Consider the following 18,809-nt stretch of genomic DNA (forward strand, 5'->3'; position numbering starts at 1 on the left):
GAGGTGCCAGATCCTATAGAACCCACCCAAGCACTGCAAGCTTGGGAAGAGTGGCTGGAAAGCTGCCCAGCAGAAAATGACCTGAGGGTGCTGATTGACACTGGCTGAACACAAGCCAGGGTGGGCCCAAAAAGACCAAAGTCATCCTGGCGTGTATCAGCAATATTGTGGCCAGCAGGACCACGGCTGATTGTTCCCCTGTACTTCGCACTGGTGAGGCCATGCCTCAAATCCCGTGCCCAGTTTTGGGCCCCTTGCTACAATATGGACATTGAGGTGCTGGAGTAGGTCCAGAGAAGGGCAGTGGAGCTGGTGAAAGGTCTGGAGTATGTGTCTTATGATCAGTGGCTGAAGAAGCTGAAGTTGTTTAGCCTGGAAAAAAGGAGGCTCAGGGGAAATCTTGCCAGTCTGAACAACTACATGAAAGGAGGTTGTGGTGAGATGTGGGTGAACCTCTTCTCCTAGGCAACAATTGACAGGATGAGAAGAAACAGCCTCAAGATGTGTTGGGAAAGTTTGGATTGGATATCAGGAAAATTTCCTTCACTGAAAAGGTTGCCCAGGGAAGTTGTGGAGTCACCATCCCTGGAAGGGTTCAAAAGATTTGTGGATGTGGCAACTGGGTACATGGCCTAGTGATGAACAAGTTGGTGCTACATTAAAAGTTGGACTTAATCATCTTAGAGGTCTTTTCCAACCCTAGTAATTCTGTAGAATAGCTTGGACTTTTAAAGCTCATCTACTCCACCCATTCCGCAATAAGCAGGGAACAGTGACATTTCCACTGGTTAAACTCCTTTACAGCAGTGGGACTAATTTTATGCCTGTCTCTTGAAACACCTACCTGACAGGTCTGAACTAAAAGTGCAGCTGATGTCCACAAAAAGGATGTGAAGGAAAAATCTACACACTTTTATGAATTCAGATATGACATCAATGTATATTGAGAAGATCAAGAATCACCAGTCAAATTCCCAGAAGCAAGTTTCTTGACTGTGATTCAGCTCTTCAAATAGTCTTGCAATATTAAATACTTATGTTTGGTTTCTTCTAGTGCAAAAAAAAAAAAGAGAATGCTTTCCATGGTATGTCCCACAACTTTAAAAAGAAATAAAAAATTATTTGGAGCTGTACAAAATCCTATGGAAATAAAGTAGTTTCTAAATTTGTATGGGTTTTAGCAGTTTCCAGGAGAATCCAAACAATGGGAGGTAATTTAAGGTGACTAATGAGTTCATAGAGAGAGGTTTTGGCATCCTATTCTCAACAATATATTAAGATTGAAGTTTGACAGGGCTAGTGGTTCAGTAAATTGTTATTTCTGTTCTTTTGCAAGGTCATTGGAGCTCTGTTCACTTCCAATTTACGAGGACTGCGTATTAACAGCCAAAGCTCCCATGAACAGCCACAGCTCACTTAACTAGAAATGTTACATTAAAAAAAGGCGCAGAGTATCAGTTTCTTTTATTTCAGCTCTCCTAGGGGCAGAAATTACTCAGGCTGGACAGAACTAGTGCTTTATACTGTCAGTCTCTTCCCTGCTTACTTCATACCACACCAGCCTCAAAATTGGGCAAGGCATTCTATGAAGATTGTTCAATAGTTCATACTATACTTTAACTATCATAAAGCAAAAAGCAGGACGGTTCACATCACCTGTAAAATTTCTAAAAAGTGTTTGTAAATATAGAAGAACCCGACTATCCCAATACTCCCACAGAGCAAAAGATCACACCATGTATTTTCAAAAATTCAAAGATGCAGATCTTCTAAAAAATCAGTAAACCCCCCCCAGGCATCAGAACCAGGGAATCTTCATGTTCCAATTAAGGTCACATACTTGTGTGTCATTACAAGCCTAGTAATAACCAGATCATTGGTATTACCAGGATGAACAAAGACCCTTTGGCAAACTGTCAAAAAGAAAAAAAATTCATAGTATCATGGCAAGGCACTGCCTGTGAAGAACGCATTGGAGTTACCCTCTCAAACATGATGTTTTCTAGATGTTTCTCTCAAAGAAACATGTTCTCTCTAGATGTTTCTCTCAAACATGATGTTTCTAAAACACCAAACTTTTAAAATATTCCGAGGAACATATCTGATTGCATAAGAAAACCAGAATTTTTTTCCCCTAATAAAACACATGAAAAGTTGTGATACAGAAAAATGAGAGAGAATGAAGAAATTTCATCATCATTGAAAGCTCTTGAAGATGCATTAAATATTATTCCTTTACAAATTAAGAGTTTATGCTATGCAGCATATCAAAATGGGCAAGAAATGAACAAGCAATGAGCAGAGGCAGATAGCTAGATATTCAGAAAACATATTTACAGAGGAATGAAATGCAGGACATTAATGCATTTGCAGGATTTATCTAGCTGGATGTTGCTTCTATATATTGTCAGCTTATTGATATTATAGTCTATAATAAGGTATAAATTTTGTCACTTATGGTTGCAACTTAGTTGTCGGTTCTATCCCAACATATGTTTAGTGTATCAAACATTTGCTAAATCAAGAAATTTTAAATACATGTCTCAGCTCTTTTTTAATACAAGTGTCTTATTACAATAAATGGATTCAGAAAAAAACAGATTCACATAAAACCTCAGGATGTTCTCAAATATGCCAACCTATTAATCTGTATTTCTACTTACACTACTTCCTCTTTTAGATAAAGAACAGTCACATTCAGCTAGAAATTCAGATATTAGAGAATATTGTTACTGTTTCAGAAGACTATTGAATATAATGACCCCATGTTAAAGTTAGTTGGTGATTTCCAAACAGCTGTGCTGTTTAAAGATGACCATCCATCTCCCTGGGAATTTGGTGCAGACTCTCTCTTTTCAGACTTCAGCAGAAGCATTGGGTATTTCTTACATTCAAGATCTGTATACTCTGCTCTAACAGCAAAAGAAGGCCACAGCATTTGCAAATTCTTTTAAAATGCCTGCCTGCTTTGATCAAAGCTGCTCAAACAGGTCAAAGTAGCACAGCACACTGTACAATTTAAAACATTTCACTTCTAACATTTATTTTTTTAGTAGTCCCTCAATTACTTTGAAAAAATCAAAGCCTCTCTTGAAAAGGATTTTTAAAAGTTAAAGATTTTTAATAGTTTTATACTATTATTCTATGTGTAAGATTGTTTCCTCTATTTCTGTTATCAAATAATTTCTCTCCCCAAGTCCTTTTCCTCATTTTTAGAAATTAATCTGTTAACCAGAGTCAGACTGCAAGAAGGGCAGACTGAGATTCTTTCCCAACTGTATCAACCCACAACTCTTCAGCCAGCTCCCATCAACAGCAACTTAAACATGCCCAGCCCATATGACACAGAACAGCCCATGTTCAGACTATCAAGAACTCTCAGCCACCAAGGCAGGGTGGCCACATGAAAACTGCCAGTCAGGAATAATCCTGGTCTCTGCCAGTTCCTGGGCTGTACCTACAAATCATTACAAGAAGTACCAGCTATCCCAGGCCACACAGCACCAGCACCCACTCTAATAGTTTAGCACTATGGATGACCAAGCTGCAGTGCTCATGGAATATTCCCTGGCCTGTACAGATACAGCTTCAGTTTGCTATGAGGAAAAAAAAAAAAATAAAACCAACTCTTAGCTGATAAAATGAGGGGCAAAAGATGACCTTCTAATCAAGATGAACTTTGAATCTCCTTTGCTTCCTCTTTCAACTCAACATGCCAATGAAATTCAGTTGCAGAAAGCCTCTTGCATTCATAATAAATGGAATAGAAAAAGATTACATTCCATATATTGTAATAAGCAACAAATTTATGCAAATGACACACAGTAGGAAGCGAGACAATAAAAGCATTGTGGTGTACTGAGCACAGTCAGACACGCAGAAATGATGTAAAGGAAAACATGAATAGCTGAAAGCAAGTTTCTGCAATCCTCCAAAATCTTTATGTTTTCAAACTAAATGTATCTTCAAGGCATTGGCAATTCTTTTGAGTTTCTGCTGAATTTGAGTTTAAGTTAAAAATATAAAAGCTACCTGAGCACAGGCTTTAAATTATCTTATTTTCCACTCATAAAAATCAAAACAGTTGCTAATTTTCTGAATATGAATTGGAAATTCAGTTTCAATTTCTTGTTTTAGAGCTATAAGACACATTAAAAATAACAAAGAGATATCACAGGGTTAGCTGTCAAAAAAACCCCAAACAATCAAAAAAGAACAAGTAACAGCCTCAAGTTGTGGACTAGAGCATTTCACAATCATTACAGAAATGAGATTAATTTTGGCTTTAAAATTATAACTGGCTCCACCAAACCCTTTCACTTGATTGGAATTTGAATGTGCTAGAATACAAAAAAACCACCATTGCTTCAATGATAAATTCCTATCAACTCTCTCTCTAAATCTTTAATATGATTCAATCTTTTCTCCTACTTCAAAACAGCTATAAGAAATGCTCTTCCTTCTAATAAAAAAAATTAAAAAAAGAGAAAAGAAGAAAAATCATAAAAAAGACAAAAGCAAGTAGGTTTCAGACCTTGCTTAGATAATGAAAAGGAGACTAAATCCAGAGAGTCATACATTTCAAAGCAGAACTTGTGTTCTATTAGGAAACAGATTACAACATGCCCCAATAAGAAATAAATATTTGTCAGTCATGAACTACATTGGCCATTACTTCCAGTCATTAAGAAACAGGATGCAACTAAGAACATCAGAATAAGACAGACTGAGGAAAAAAATGGCCTTAGAGCACTTACTAGAGCAGCATGATGACTTCATGCATGCATGCATGATGTAGGGTGACCTCAGTCATCCACCCTCACCAACAGCATTGCCCTGCACAGGAAGGTCCTGCAGGTGGTGTGTGACAGGCAGGTACAGCTCCAAAGCCCAAGTGAAGCAAGCCCCAGCGTGTGCACCACAATGCCCACAGCTAAAGGAGCCCTTTCCTATTCTGCAGATGGAGCTCACATAGATGCACCTCTCCTGCCCCAAAAGGACAGGGAGCACCACAGCTCTCAGGGACATGATGCAAGCAAGCTTTTTGATCATTCTTTCAAGGATTCAGGTTACCCACTGGTTGTGTGGCAAAGTGATTATTGTGGTCTTTACTGTCCCGGTCATAGACTGTCCCAATAGGACTCACTTCAAAAGACTATGAATCATTGCTCAGAGGTTTTTGACTTCTAAAATCCATCAGAAAATCTCATTTTTTCACATTGAGGATTACAACATGTATTACCCATGAACCTTTCAACAACAACAGTAAAAAGAGTTTCTTTATTTCTAAATCTACAAGCAGTTATTCAAATTCACTTTCTGCTATCATAAAAAGACACAGTCAGCAAAATCCAACACAAGATAAAACATGTCTCCCTTTGTTCTGTTGCTCTGCAAAGCAATTGGCTTTTTCATGGATGATGCAATACTGAAGCCCAGTTTAAATGTTACGTGAGAGATCTTTTACTAAAATCAAGATCTAGACAAAACTTGCAGAACATTTATGGATTCAGAAATTTTGAGCTACCAAAAAGCGTAAAGCAGTCCTGCACCAGTAATTTGGGCTCTCCCACTTAGTCATATTCCAAATGAAACAAAATCCAGAGATATAGACAATTCTCTAAAACGACATGTTAAACTGACAAATATAAACTTCCCTGAAAGCACGCCTACTTTACATTGAATAAAAAAATTCCCTAGCATTTTCTCTTTCCAGTTCTCCAATGCTAACCAGAGAAGGCTTTCCTTACATACCTTTATCTATGAAATCTTAATAAAATAAAAATCCATAAATATAAAAAATTAGACAACTTTAATTAATTCTGGTCTGGATCCTCACACTTTGTTAGATTAATTTTTCAGACCTGGTGTTTTATTTGTAGGTCTGTCACATGGGGTGGGATGAAGTGCATACTCTTCAGAGAGACTTGGCTCTTCATAAGAAAACCTGCCAACAATACCATAAAAGCACTAACTATTGATGATACAATCCATGTACACACTCTTAAGCACATATGTGTGTGCAGGAAAGGGATGGCTGAAAATGGAAAACACTTGCAATAACAGTAGAACAGAAGATGTGATCTATTCTAACATTATTAGGAGTCATATTGGAAGCAATCAGTACTTACAGACACACATAAGAAAAGCCCAGTCAATTGAGGAAAGTATCTGTTGCCATTCAGCATCTCAGGAATGAGACCCATCCAGCAAGGACTGATTCAAATGGTCCACTCCAAAACTCATTAATCAACTAATTCATGTGGCAGTGATGTAGTTTGGTAAGACATCCCTCAAAATACATTTGTGAATCTAAAATACAGAACATCAGCTCCCCTCCTTCAGATGAGAATGTCCTAACATTGTAACACTGAAGTTATAAAGAGTGAGAACTGCCCCATGCTGGTGTGTGCATCTGAGGGTAAGGAAACCTAAACTGACACTCAGAATTTTGATTTTGATGTGCTGAGGCTACATGTAAATGTTTCTAGGCTGAATTAATGTTATTCATCGTCATTCTATCTTACACAATATAAAGGAACTGCCATCAGAAACTACTTTGTCAGAAAAGCCACAACTGAATGGAGACGTTAATTTTGCTTTTCACATACAAGTTCTCAAGGGCAGGCTTTTTTGTTGATTAAAAATGAAGCTGAATAGGGTGTCAACATGCAGGTGCTCAGATACAGCCAAAGTGATGATTCATTCAGTTTGTGTTCAAGGCCACACACACATCTCCCGGAGACATAGCATCTTAGTTAGCAGAAAAATCTAAAAGCCAGCTCCTACTGAAGATAAATAAAGTGAGCACAAATTTACAAAAAAGGGAAGGGTTGCTTTTTGCTGTAATGTAAAGAACAACTGCTGATCATACCAGACACTTTAATAAACAGTGAAACTGGACACATGCATATTGTTTATCAGACTTCAGCTACTTATGCATGCAAGTCCAATCTCATGTCTCCAACATGTCAGAAACATGGCTCATTTTCAGAGATAAATAAGCTGTGTGGAACTCGATCACAGCTGTTGCAATAAACATATCTCACTATTCAATGCTAGCACAGTCCTGCCCAACAAAATCTTTCAGAAGGAAGCTGCCCACTAAAAGAAAATAAAATCTCACCACCCAGAGAATAAAATGTCCAAAGCTGGACCAGTCTCCCAGGAAAGTCTATCAACATCCTCCTATCCAGTGACTTCAGAACTCACAGACCTACATGATCTTGGAGACTTAGCTGAAGTTCTGCCTAATTTTTCCATAATTTCAGCTCCCAAAAGACAAGTCTAACAAAAGTTATTCACATAGCACTGATAAGATTGGAGAAAAAACACCCCAAGTTAAAGACTAATCTTGGAAGTACCATGAATATGACCTTCCCTTCTGTGAGTTGCCATGCTGTGGAAATTCTTACAGATGAACAAGGGAACCTGCTTGCAAAACAGAAAGAGTTTAGAATAGTCCTTATATTAGATCAAAAGAGGGGGAAAAACCCACTATTTTATGAACATGGAGAAAAAACTGTGGTGTGATTACATAGAGGAATTTAAACAATGAATGTCCATCTGCAAGTAAGAAAGAACAATCAACATCCACATACAGCTTATCTATGTAGAAGATTTTTTTTTTCTTAAAAACATCTGTATCTCACAGCTTAACCACAGTTAATTTAAAAAGAAAAAAATCATCTATCCAAATAAGGGTATTTTGCAGGTGACTTCAGAAAGTTTGCAGATCATTATACAAGTTCTTGGTTTTACTTGTAAGACATGCAAGAATCACAAGATTTGTAGAATTCAGATGGTGAGTGTGCAGGCTCGCTGCAAACATGCACAACACCTCACAACCCAAAAAACTTGATCATTTTTTACTTTTAAGTTGCTGAAGGCACTTACAGGTCCTTACAATATTATTTAGTGAGTTATACTGAGTGCCTATTGTAAAGAATGTGCTCTGTGTATCTAGTAAGCAATGCTCAGTGCCTAGCAGGGAAACAATCAGTGAGCATGAGCATTAGCAGTTGGAACAGTCAGAAAATGTCTCATTTCATTGTTTGTTAAACAGTTAACTGTTTTCCCTCAGCTTAATCCTTTTTTGTGTTCTCCTGTTTTGGCTTCATATTTGAAATGTATCTGCATTAGGCCACAGTGACCTGTGAATGTGTACAGCTATACAACTATTTCTACCAATCAATTCAATGCCTCAATAAATTGAAAATCAACTTGATTCTTTTTGTCTTCCAACAAAGCCTGCTTTGAAGTTTGCAATTATTCACAATAATTCCCAGCGAAGTTTTCAGCAAAGAAGTCTTGGTAAAGTCAGAAAGAATGACCTTATTTGATCACAAACTGAACACAGCAGCTGTGCTGCTGGCAGACGATCTATAACATGCACTCATGGTGGCTTCCCTGCCTCCATCATAATCTGCTATATACTGATCCAATTATTGCACAAAAAGCCCTTTTCTTATTGCACACTCTCCTTTTCACTTCTGTCTCACTCTGGATTGAAGGAAAAAAAAAAATCTTGTGGATGGAATGCTTACTGCTTTTCAAATATTTCGTGCGAAAATGCCATTTACACCCACAGCTGCTGCTGCCTTCTCTTTCTCCCTTCTTTTACAAGGAGGGGGAAAGGACAGAGAGAGAAAAAAACCTGAATAATTTTTCAAGATATTTAAATTAGAAGTTCATTGTATTATATATTTTTTATAATTAAGCTCATATGACAGATAACAGATTTTGATTTTATCCTGATAACTTACAAGACAATTTAAAATTTGAATCTTGCAGGGAATGCACAGAGGCACGGAAGTGTCACAAACTCAGTTTAGAGATGGAATGATCTTTCAGGTAAAGTTGTTTGGCACATGATTTTGTTTGCACTTTAGAAAAAAAAGAAAGGAATACAGTGACTTATTTTGATGAAGAGTTGGAAAGTATGTTGCAATATTTTCCTTCCAAACAATGCTGTTGTGTAACTTTTCTAAGCTTTTGCAGTTAAACATGCAAAACAAGTAAACAAATCCCTTGGGGAAAAAAACCCCACAACCCTAGTGCCATATTGGAAACTTTGCATCCTAAACATCTGGTTCTTTATTCACTTTTCAGTTATGCTCTGACAAGCAACTAAAAAAAAATCTGGTCAGCCCCTTTCCCCAACTACTTTTTGTAGCTGGAAATAGTATAAAACCCAGCTATGCTGCAAAGCCAGACATGATGGAAAGCACTTAGGATACTTTTTAAACAAATAAGAAATGAAAAAAAAAAAAAACTCTTCACAGGGCTATTCTATCACGTGAGCCATCAGTAACCCCCATTTCTGCCTTCAGAGCAAAGAATAATTTTTCCAATGAATGTATTTATAAACAAAGAGAAACATAATTAGATAATGTGTTTGAAGAGAAAGGAGCTCTTCCTAGCTACACATGTGGAATGGGCAGACAGGCAAAGAGAGCCTGTGTTACTTGGCTAAAAAAGTTTAGAAATAAACAACCTTTAACTGAACATGTCTTGCTTTTGAACAATCTTGTAAAACCCTCAGTGGCTCAAATACACAGTGGAGGTGCACCAAAAAAAGGATCAAAGTTATTCTTTCACTTACATTAGTAAACCAGTGCTGAAGAATAGGAAGGTGTAGGGTGAGAAGGCCAAGAAATTATGAGCAGTTACTAGATTTGCAATAAGATTTGTTTTTATCCTCTTACTGCTTTCTTACTGCAACACCATCCTGATTTATTAAGGTAATACTCCTCACATGTGACACATCACAAAGCACCCCCTACATACAGGGAAATCCATAACAAAATCTTGAAAACACTACTTTTTTTTTTTTTTTTTCCTTTGATAGGCAGATACTTCTCTTCAAAAAAGACAATATAGTCTTTCAGGGAAAAATATGCAAGAGTATGTAATCACTCAGTTATTTAACCACTGTGCACTCATATTTCTTAGATGTACCTCAAAGACAGTTATCTTTTTGTTTGGCCACAGCCTTTTTGGTCAAGGGCTTTTATGGATATATCTTAGAAGGGCCATTGAGAGACACAGTATTACTGAGAATGATAATATTCAGAGAGACACTGAAGGAATATTCACACCAGCATAAACCCAATATACTGTGTCAAACCAAAATAACGCACTTATCAGGTCAAGCCCAGAAATCTAAAGTCCTTTGACTGATATGAATATAAATTATTTAATTCTAAAGGAAGCCTGAGGAAAAAATTCTAAAGTCTAAATTATTATTTCCCTTATAAACACTATAATCTCCATTAAACTATTGCACAAAGGTATGAAAAACTAAGCTACAGAAAGCATTTCAAGAAAACCCATTCAGAGTTTTGGATCCCACTGAAATCAGTGCTGGTTGGGAGCTTAACCTTTTCTGGATTTCATGATATCTGCTGCTCAAAGCCTATTAGTCATGGAACATGCTGCTGTTATCAAAAGGAACAGATTGCCCCACATCAGCTGTCTGTGGCAGCTCTGTGTGTAAATACCTGCTGGCACATCCTGTGGGTCGGTCTGCCCACCGCGGGTACCGAGCGCGCACAATACCCGGATGGGAAGCGTGGCTGCAGGGGAGCTGAGGACTGAAGCTACAAGAATACTTAATGTTTGCATGTGTTCCTGTGTTTCTTGCTCTTCTGCAAAATAACCTTATGATTTTGCCTAACTGTGCTTGCTGAAACTTTTTTTTTCTCCCCAAGTTGAAATACATTTTTTCATCAGTAGGACTTAAATAAGCTCTTATGTAAGTTTTGCAATATTTTTTAACATTCTCCTCTGTTTAGTGGAGCTAAAACAGATTTGGGGAAACATTCACTAAGAGTTATTTAAGGTTTTGCAAGGGAAGCTCAAAAGATTGAATGCCAGACAAAAATTTGAGTAAGTTTATACTTAGAGGTTTGTTTCTGAGACAACTGTACATGTCTCACAGCACTTCTTTAATAACTATCACATTCAACCAGCAGAAAGAATCAGCAAGCTCCCGGAGACTACATGTAAGAATAAAATGTATAACCCCAAAAAACATTAAAATAACATCATCACACAGCATTTTCTCTGCAAAATGAAAATGTGTCATGAATCTCTAGGAAAGGATAGTCCCATAAGTATATAATGGCCAAAGAGTGATGGATTTCCAAGATGGTCTTTGGAAAACAATCCTGAACTACACATGTTCCTGAAGATATCTGGGGAGGAAGGGAGTGGGAAGGAAGTAATAATCACACAAAATTCCCCCTTTACTAAAGAAGATTTTGTACCAAATCAAAATCACTTCCCAAAAAAACCTTAGGGATATGGGGAGACACAACAAAACTACTTTATTGTTTGGAAGTAGTAAAGCCCAAGTGCAGACAATCAGTATTTTCCTTCTGTGAGACTGAACTAATTCTGCATCAACCTGTGACAGAAGAAATCTGAACTTTGTCTCAAAAATGGCAGGAAAAGGAGCATCACCTCAAGTATAACACTTTTGTGGGCTTGGGCTTTTTGTTGGTTTGGGGTTTTTTTGTTTGTTTTGTTTTCTCTTTTGAATTTGGTATTTCTGTGGGTGGAGGGCTGTGTTTTTAGGACTATAACTGTATCTTGACAGTGATGTTTTGGAAAACCATTCACTCTTTTACAGACATGGAAAATGCACGTAACAAATTGCAGGGCTAAGATCAGAGAAGCGTGCACAACCTTTTTCTCTTAAATGCCTATAATATTTTATAATTTCCTTTTGTTTTTCACTTCATACTTGGCACATCAAATATTCCGTCCATTTCCTTAATCCATATTTATTTGTTACCTATTCTGGTAACATATAAAAATGGACTCTGGTCCCACACAATTTCTTGATCTTCCCTTCTTTCTCTCTGGCCTGAAACCCTGGTGCCTGGCTCATCTCTCCCTGTTTAGAAGGATTTAGCAGATCTGTTTCCTTTCCCTCTTCCTTTGGTGGCTGATAGGTCTGGTTGATATAGCCAGTAAGACTTCCCTTATGTTGTTTCTTGATTTCTCTACTCTGCTTATACATCAAAAAATCCACTTAGAAAAAAAAAAAAGGTCTTTCAAACAAGAAGGTAGAGTTGCTCATCTGTGAAAGAGGATGAAAACCTCAGCTCAGTATCAACACAAAGTATTCAAATTTCCAATGAGAAAACAAAAGCAACAGGCCCAAGGATCTTCCAAGTGGCTACCTAAAAAACACAGGTCACATTGTAAAATTCAGCTTATTTGGAAAATGAAATAATGCTTTTATAGCTGACCTATTAAAAAAAATCTTCTATTTTGTGAAGAATTTATGCAACTTCTAAAGGAAGTCTAAGAATTCAGACCACTTATACTGAACTACTAAACGGACATTATAAATTATGGGATGATCATTAGAAAGACTATATAACTTCATATTTCACCACAGTTAGGAGAGAAATAAAGGAACTAGAACTCTGGCTCATATCTAGTTCCTCAAATGTTTCAAATGAGAAAATAACCATAAATAAGAGTAGACTATCCATGGGTTTCTGAAGCCATCTTCCAAAACCAACCACTATCCAACAGGTTCCATCTGTTAAGAAGCCTGTTTCCCAGACACCAGCAGTGATGCGTTGTTCTTCCAGTAGTCAAACCACCTTTGTTTTTAATTTAGCAAACTTTCATCTTTTTAGAGACAGAAGGTGGCTTACATTATTTAACACTTAAAAATAATTTATGTTTTTGACTTTTTCATCCAGCTTTTTTCAGGGAAAAGCACTTCTGGTTTCACTGCTATTAAAAAATGAAAGTAAAGGCATATAATCTGTCACATGACCATTACAGATTTTACTGCATTGGTCCAGTTCCTCCTCAGTTTATTGTAATGCAAGGTCTGCTTTTCCCAAATTAAAAAGAAAAAAATACTTTCCCTAGTCTTTTTTTTTTTTTTTAATACTAACACAAATGTATCTGGAAATACATACAAGATGGGCAACATGTAGTTACCTTTTGGAAAATACAAATAAAGTACAGGTGGCAGAGAAAGATTGGTCTTTATAAACAGAACAGTAAATCCAAACTCATCTTCCAAACATTTGAAAGTACTTACACATGTGTGGCTTAAGCCTCTTACAAGTGCCTTTGATCAAAGTATATAGGGAATAAAATGTACTGTGTGTACACGTCTCTGAAATGCAAGAGACAGAAACCTGCAGTATACAATGCTAACATTTGGAAGAAACTGTAAGAAGTATTCAGAAAAGCAGAGTTGTATCTTTAAAATCCTGCTTAAAACACTAGGACTTGCAGCCCTCCCACTATTGTTACACTGTCACAGAGTCCTAAACTGAAGAAATTGTTAGGACTTGATTTTTATACATCCATCTACAGGGGGAAAAAAAAGTAGTTTACTAAAAGACAGCATTCTACAAGAACGAATCTCAAGACAGATACTTTTATCTACTTTTCATCCTCAACCAATACAGCAATCACATATGCTAACAGTTGGCAGGACATCTTCAAGGGAAAAGTAATCCAAGGTCAGCTCATGAAAGAAAGCTTTTACAGGATGACAGTGGTACTGAACCTTCTTTGGCTGCTGATAACATCGTTGTTGTCAGCTCAGCACTGAAGCAATGATTCCAAACATGGCATTAGTACAATAAATTCGTTCATGCAGTGTAAGAGGGCAGAAAAATGCCCAAAAGCATGGTAAGATTGCAGTATTCCAGAAGCCTCTTCTCAAGGACATTTGAAGTACATTTTACTGGTTCTACAATCACAAAGACAGGAGAAAAGCCCAAGAAATTCCCTCATGGCTCCAGGCCTTCCAAAACACCAGTCCATCGGCTGACTTCCCTTATCTCACACAAGACATCTGTCCAAGGCTCAGTAACCCTACAGTTCCACAGAGCAGCTCTGGATGTCTTTTCAGTCAGCATCAGGCACAAGTAAAGGAACTACTGCCCATTTCTCAATTTTCTACGGCCCAGGAGTTAATGTTTCCCCCTCACTTTTTTTGTCAGATAAAACTGTATTACAAGATAATACAGAGGTCTCCACAGCATTGAAACAGCTACTCAACCCCAGCAAGGAAGCTGCACTTTTTGTATTGCATTTTACATTCTTCTTCAGTCGCACTTGTATTTAATAACAACAAAACCAAAGATTTACATTTGTAGCCAATATTTGTATTTTCCATTTGGCAGTTCTGATAATTTGTCTCACAGAATAGAGCTAAAACTGACTTTGCAGGCAGGATTTATCAGCATTTCATCTGCTAAACCATTCCAGCTAGAAAGCCAACTATATTGTCAACAGTTTTAACAAGCAAGCTTTTACTTGCATTATGTGACAAACTCACAACAAACACAAAATCAGAACTAACAAGAAAATATAAGCGTGGTGGGGGAAACCCAAACAGATCAACATTTAAAGACTTGGTTTTTGTAATCCCTAAAACAGAAGTTTATCTAGTACCAAGTACTTCAGAAAGACCATTTTCTTTTTAAACCCTAATGACACTTCCCAAGCTCACAAAGCATCTTCCAAACTACTGTTCCCGGAAGGAAAAAAAGCACAGTCAAGAATTTCACCTACAGTTATGGTAATTTCCAAATGTGACAGTTTTTCAAATATTGACTCCTAAAAGTAAAAACAGTCCTGTGCTTATCACTACCAGAAATACAAATTTTACAGGACTAACTCAGTCTTAAATGATAATTTCTGTGAAAAACAACATAATTATACAGATCAAAATTTAGGAACAGCTGTACTGAAAACAAAGAGAAATTAATTTTGTATAATTTGGAAGACAAAAGAGCAGTAAAACCTGATTTTAATGCCAAAACACATACACTTATATAATTAAATATTTGGATAGCTTTGCTGTGCACTGTATTTATTTGTAGAGTCAATAATTCCTTATTTATTTATAGAGTTGTAATAACATATTTTAATACCAAATCCTTCAATCTTCTTTTTTAATCAATAAATCTGTCTTGGTTTGGAAAGGCAGGTGTCTGCTAAGGAAGGCAGGAGCCTAGGACATAAGCAAAGCTTGGTTCTGAAGACAGAAGGAGTCTCCACTCGTTACAAGAGATTTCTGATGCTTTATCAAGGAAAATATGTCCGAACAATACGGTGTAAGTAAAATTTTCAGCCATTAAAAATATGATTACTTCAACGCTGATCCTCTTAGAAGAATCCCTTCAACACTCATACGTTCTTTCAGAGCTTTCTCCCTCTAGATCATGACACCTACTCCTGAAAAATTTTTCATTTCTAAGCTAAAGTCCTCAGATCATCACCATTAAGGATCACTGCCAAATGTAACATATCTAAGGAAAGTGTACATTGGTTGACAAACAAGGGTATTGCATTCCTACTGTACCTATTTCAGACCGAAGGACTGAGTGCTGTGGTGTTACAAACAAAATAAGAAAAAGATGGGGGCAGAATGGAAAAGGAGATCTTATGTATTCTACATCTCAATATCTTCCTGAACATGTGGTTATGAAGGACAAAATGGGACGGGAATGTGGACATGAAGCATCACTCACCATTTCCTGAGATGCATACTTTGGATCTTCAGGATCAACTGACCAGTAGCAGTAGTCAAAGCTGAAGGCCACAGATTTTTCTCTCGAGTCCCAACTGCTATCAAGTCTGCTGTCAACCTGACAATAAAAGGAAAAAGACATAAAGACCAAGTCATTCTGAAGCTGACCCAAAAAAAGCATTTTCCAAGTTAATGGGATTAAGTTTATCTAGGATCCGTCTTGTGGAAAAGGAATGGCAAAGAGTTAAACCTCTTTATTCTACTTTCTTTAGTGCTTAGAGTGAGGTGGAGACACCCATGACAAACCTGCAAGAGCATTTTTACTGAAAGGGTAATTTACTACAGCTAAGGCTCCCCAAGACAGATACAATAGACATAATTCAGCTTATCTTCATCAATTCTATGTATTGGCAGGAAAGCTTTATAAACCTTTTGATATTTCTCTGAAATTCTTCTGTTTCACAGAGAACCACATGACAGAAATGAGGCCCCAAGTGATAAGAAGAAAAGTATTTTCCCACTGCATAGTTAAATATGCAGGTCTCTTCCCCAGTTTCCCCTTTGCTTTGTCATGGTTGCAAGCTAATGCTTCTGTCACTGGGACTGCACAATCCAAACTTAACCTTCATGAGCTACCAACAATGACAGTGTTGGTATATATATATATATACCATATATATGGAAATAATAACAATTTCCACCACAACAGTCAGCAATTATTGAAATTAAAGGAATTGTATAAATCTTTCCATATAATCTTGCCCAAGTGATTGATAATAAAACAGATAAGCTTATGAACACACAAAGGAGGAGAGTAATGAGTCAAAACATGATACAAAATTAACACCAAATACATGTAATTTTGATCTAATTGGCACCTTTGTTATAACCTCAACATTCACACTAACTTAAGCAGAAAAAAAGCATGCAGGCTCCAGAGCTCTCAAGGAAGATGATGGCTACACTCAGTTTATTCTTATAGCTCTTGGTCTTCTACCAAGGCCTGAAGTGTAGCTTTACACAATTTACTCTATTCCATACAAATCAGTTGCACTCTGAGGGGAAATGTGAAAGGTAGAGAAATACAGGGAAAGAAATTATCCAGATGTTAGTAACAGCAAGATATGCAAAAATCCTAAACAATTTACCAGCAGCTTTGAATGATGACATGTAACAGGATTGCAGAAGCTTTGATAAATATAACATACAGACAAGACAACTACCTGTTATGTCCCTTCTCAAATTCCACCCCTCCCCCTGCCAAAACACATAAACTAACCCCAAACTAAAACAATCCTCCCCCACACTTTCACTGCAATAATTCTAGGGCTGTGCCAGTTTAAACTTCTCCCTTAATATTTCTATTAGAATGGTCCAATAGCCAAGCAAACAGAGAAAATCATCAGGATATCAGGATTCTTATATGGGAAAGAGGAGACAACAAAAAGCATACCTTTATATTTCTGACTTTTGCCACTTTGTCATCAACTTCTACGATCACTCTTCCTCCTTCTGCTCTCTCTCTGGAAACAGAACACATTTTAAAATTTAATTTAAAATATAAAGAAATAAAGAGGTGCGTGTCAAATTTCTAAACTTCAGAAATTTATGTTTATTTTAGCAAGCTGCAAATCAGAGCTATAAAACAAAAACTTCAGATATCAGATATACACAGATAAGACTCTGTGACATAGCATTTGCATATCTGCCTTCAGGTATATCAAAAGCAAGGGACTAAAAAAATCCCAAGACTGTGGTGATTAAAGAGCTTTGAAGTGTTTTTCCTAAATACATTGTTGGGATTTTATTTCTGTTTAAGAGTTGTTGCTTTTACAAGAAATAGAGTGGAGCATTGGTAGACTGGCTGTGCTTTGTGGGTTAGGGATCCATGTCACAGACTTGTGAGCCACAAGACTTTTGTCAGATTTTCCCACTTAATCCAAAGTGTTTGTCGTAGTCCTCAAAAAGTACCCTTTAGGGGGAAAAACTGCCAAACAAACAATAAAATCAAAAAACTGTCCTGAAACGTAAATGGACAGGATTGTTTCTCAAGTGCAAAGGACCATGCACTCATATATACTGTCTAAATCTGTCATTGGAATCAGCTGTGACTGACTACTACAGACAACTTCCACATCCAAAATGAGTCATGTTAGACAAGAAGGAGAAAAGTATGTGGGAAAAGCAAAAAAACAAAACAAAACTCAACCCAACAAACAAACAAGCAAAAATACCAAAGTAAAAGCAAAACAAAAACAAAAACAAACAAAAAACTGCCTCAAACCAAATTCATTTTATTTCTGGGCTGACAGCAGGATAGCTACCTGAACATAACAATGCTCTTCTTTATCCCTCTCAATAATTATAAAGGATTTTTTAATACATAGTAGGATAGAACAGAGGAAGAAGAGGTCAGTGTCCTATTTCTCCATCTTTGGTACTGAGAAGCTAAGAGCAAGAAAAAGATGCTTTATATTTCCTCTATATTTTGCTTTGTGGTCTGATACTGACAAATCTTTTAAGATGCAACTTTCTGATAAAGTTTTGATGAAGCCTAATATCTTTGTAAAGCTGTAAGAAATTGATTTAGAAATAAAAACAATTTTGTCCTTAGTGCAGTTTTGTCAAATTTTATTAAAATTAAGGTGAAGACACACTGTCATTTGGGGTTAGATGTATATTTATCTCCTGATAATCAACTGGATCAGTATCATGAGATCAGTTAAATATGAGGTCGGATGAAACAAGAGTTAGAAAATTCAAACCCAGCTGACAACTGCTTATTCCTGGCCCTAGACCTTTAACAGATTCCTTTCTATGAGTGCAGAAGTATTTAGTCCCCTCACCAATTACAATCTGCCTTCACTGAGGGCTCTGACTTCCAGGTGGCCAAAAGCACATCATCCCCTGCCTTTGGGTCTCTCCACTTCCCAGTTTTTACCCCATGCTTTCTGTTACAAAACAAGATTCAAAACACCGTCTTAGGACACTTAGGGCTTCCATGAAGACCATCACTGTGACATTTGAGCTTACCAAGCATAAAGAGGTTTTAAGCACTTTTTTGAACATAGCTGTTCCCATTTTGCAGACAGAAATAATCCTTTACCCTACAGTCTCTTGCTTCACATCACTGATTTCTGAGGTACCTTCCTTGAGACAGACTGAACTTGGTACTTCCTGTAGTATATATTTACACATGACTCTTCACATAGAAAATACAAGGACAGCTCCCAGAGATTTTGGTTAAGCTGTGCGTGCTCAGCTGTTCAACACATCAGTCACC

The 18,809-nt window shown here is 37.0% G+C and overlaps 1 protein-coding gene across 1 annotated transcript in view; it reads right to left on the reverse strand.

The window, feature by feature from the left end:
- Window positions 1-18,809, reverse strand: part of STARD9 (StAR related lipid transfer domain containing 9) — a 93,396-nt gene that overhangs the window by 67,679 nt on the left and 6,908 nt on the right. The window contains exons 2-3 of the mRNA XM_068193403.1: window positions 16,980-17,049; window positions 15,528-15,644 (exon numbers count right to left, since the gene is read on the reverse strand). Of these exons, the coding sequence (XP_068049504.1) occupies window positions 15,528-15,644; window positions 16,980-17,049 (187 nt within the window). The remainder of the gene's footprint in view (window positions 1-15,527; window positions 15,645-16,979; window positions 17,050-18,809) is intronic.

This window comes from Anomalospiza imberbis, chromosome 6, assembly GCF_031753505.1.
Source record: "Anomalospiza imberbis isolate Cuckoo-Finch-1a 21T00152 chromosome 6, ASM3175350v1, whole genome shotgun sequence".
In the NCBI taxonomy this organism is placed as follows: domain Eukaryota; kingdom Metazoa; phylum Chordata; class Aves; order Passeriformes; family Viduidae; genus Anomalospiza; species Anomalospiza imberbis.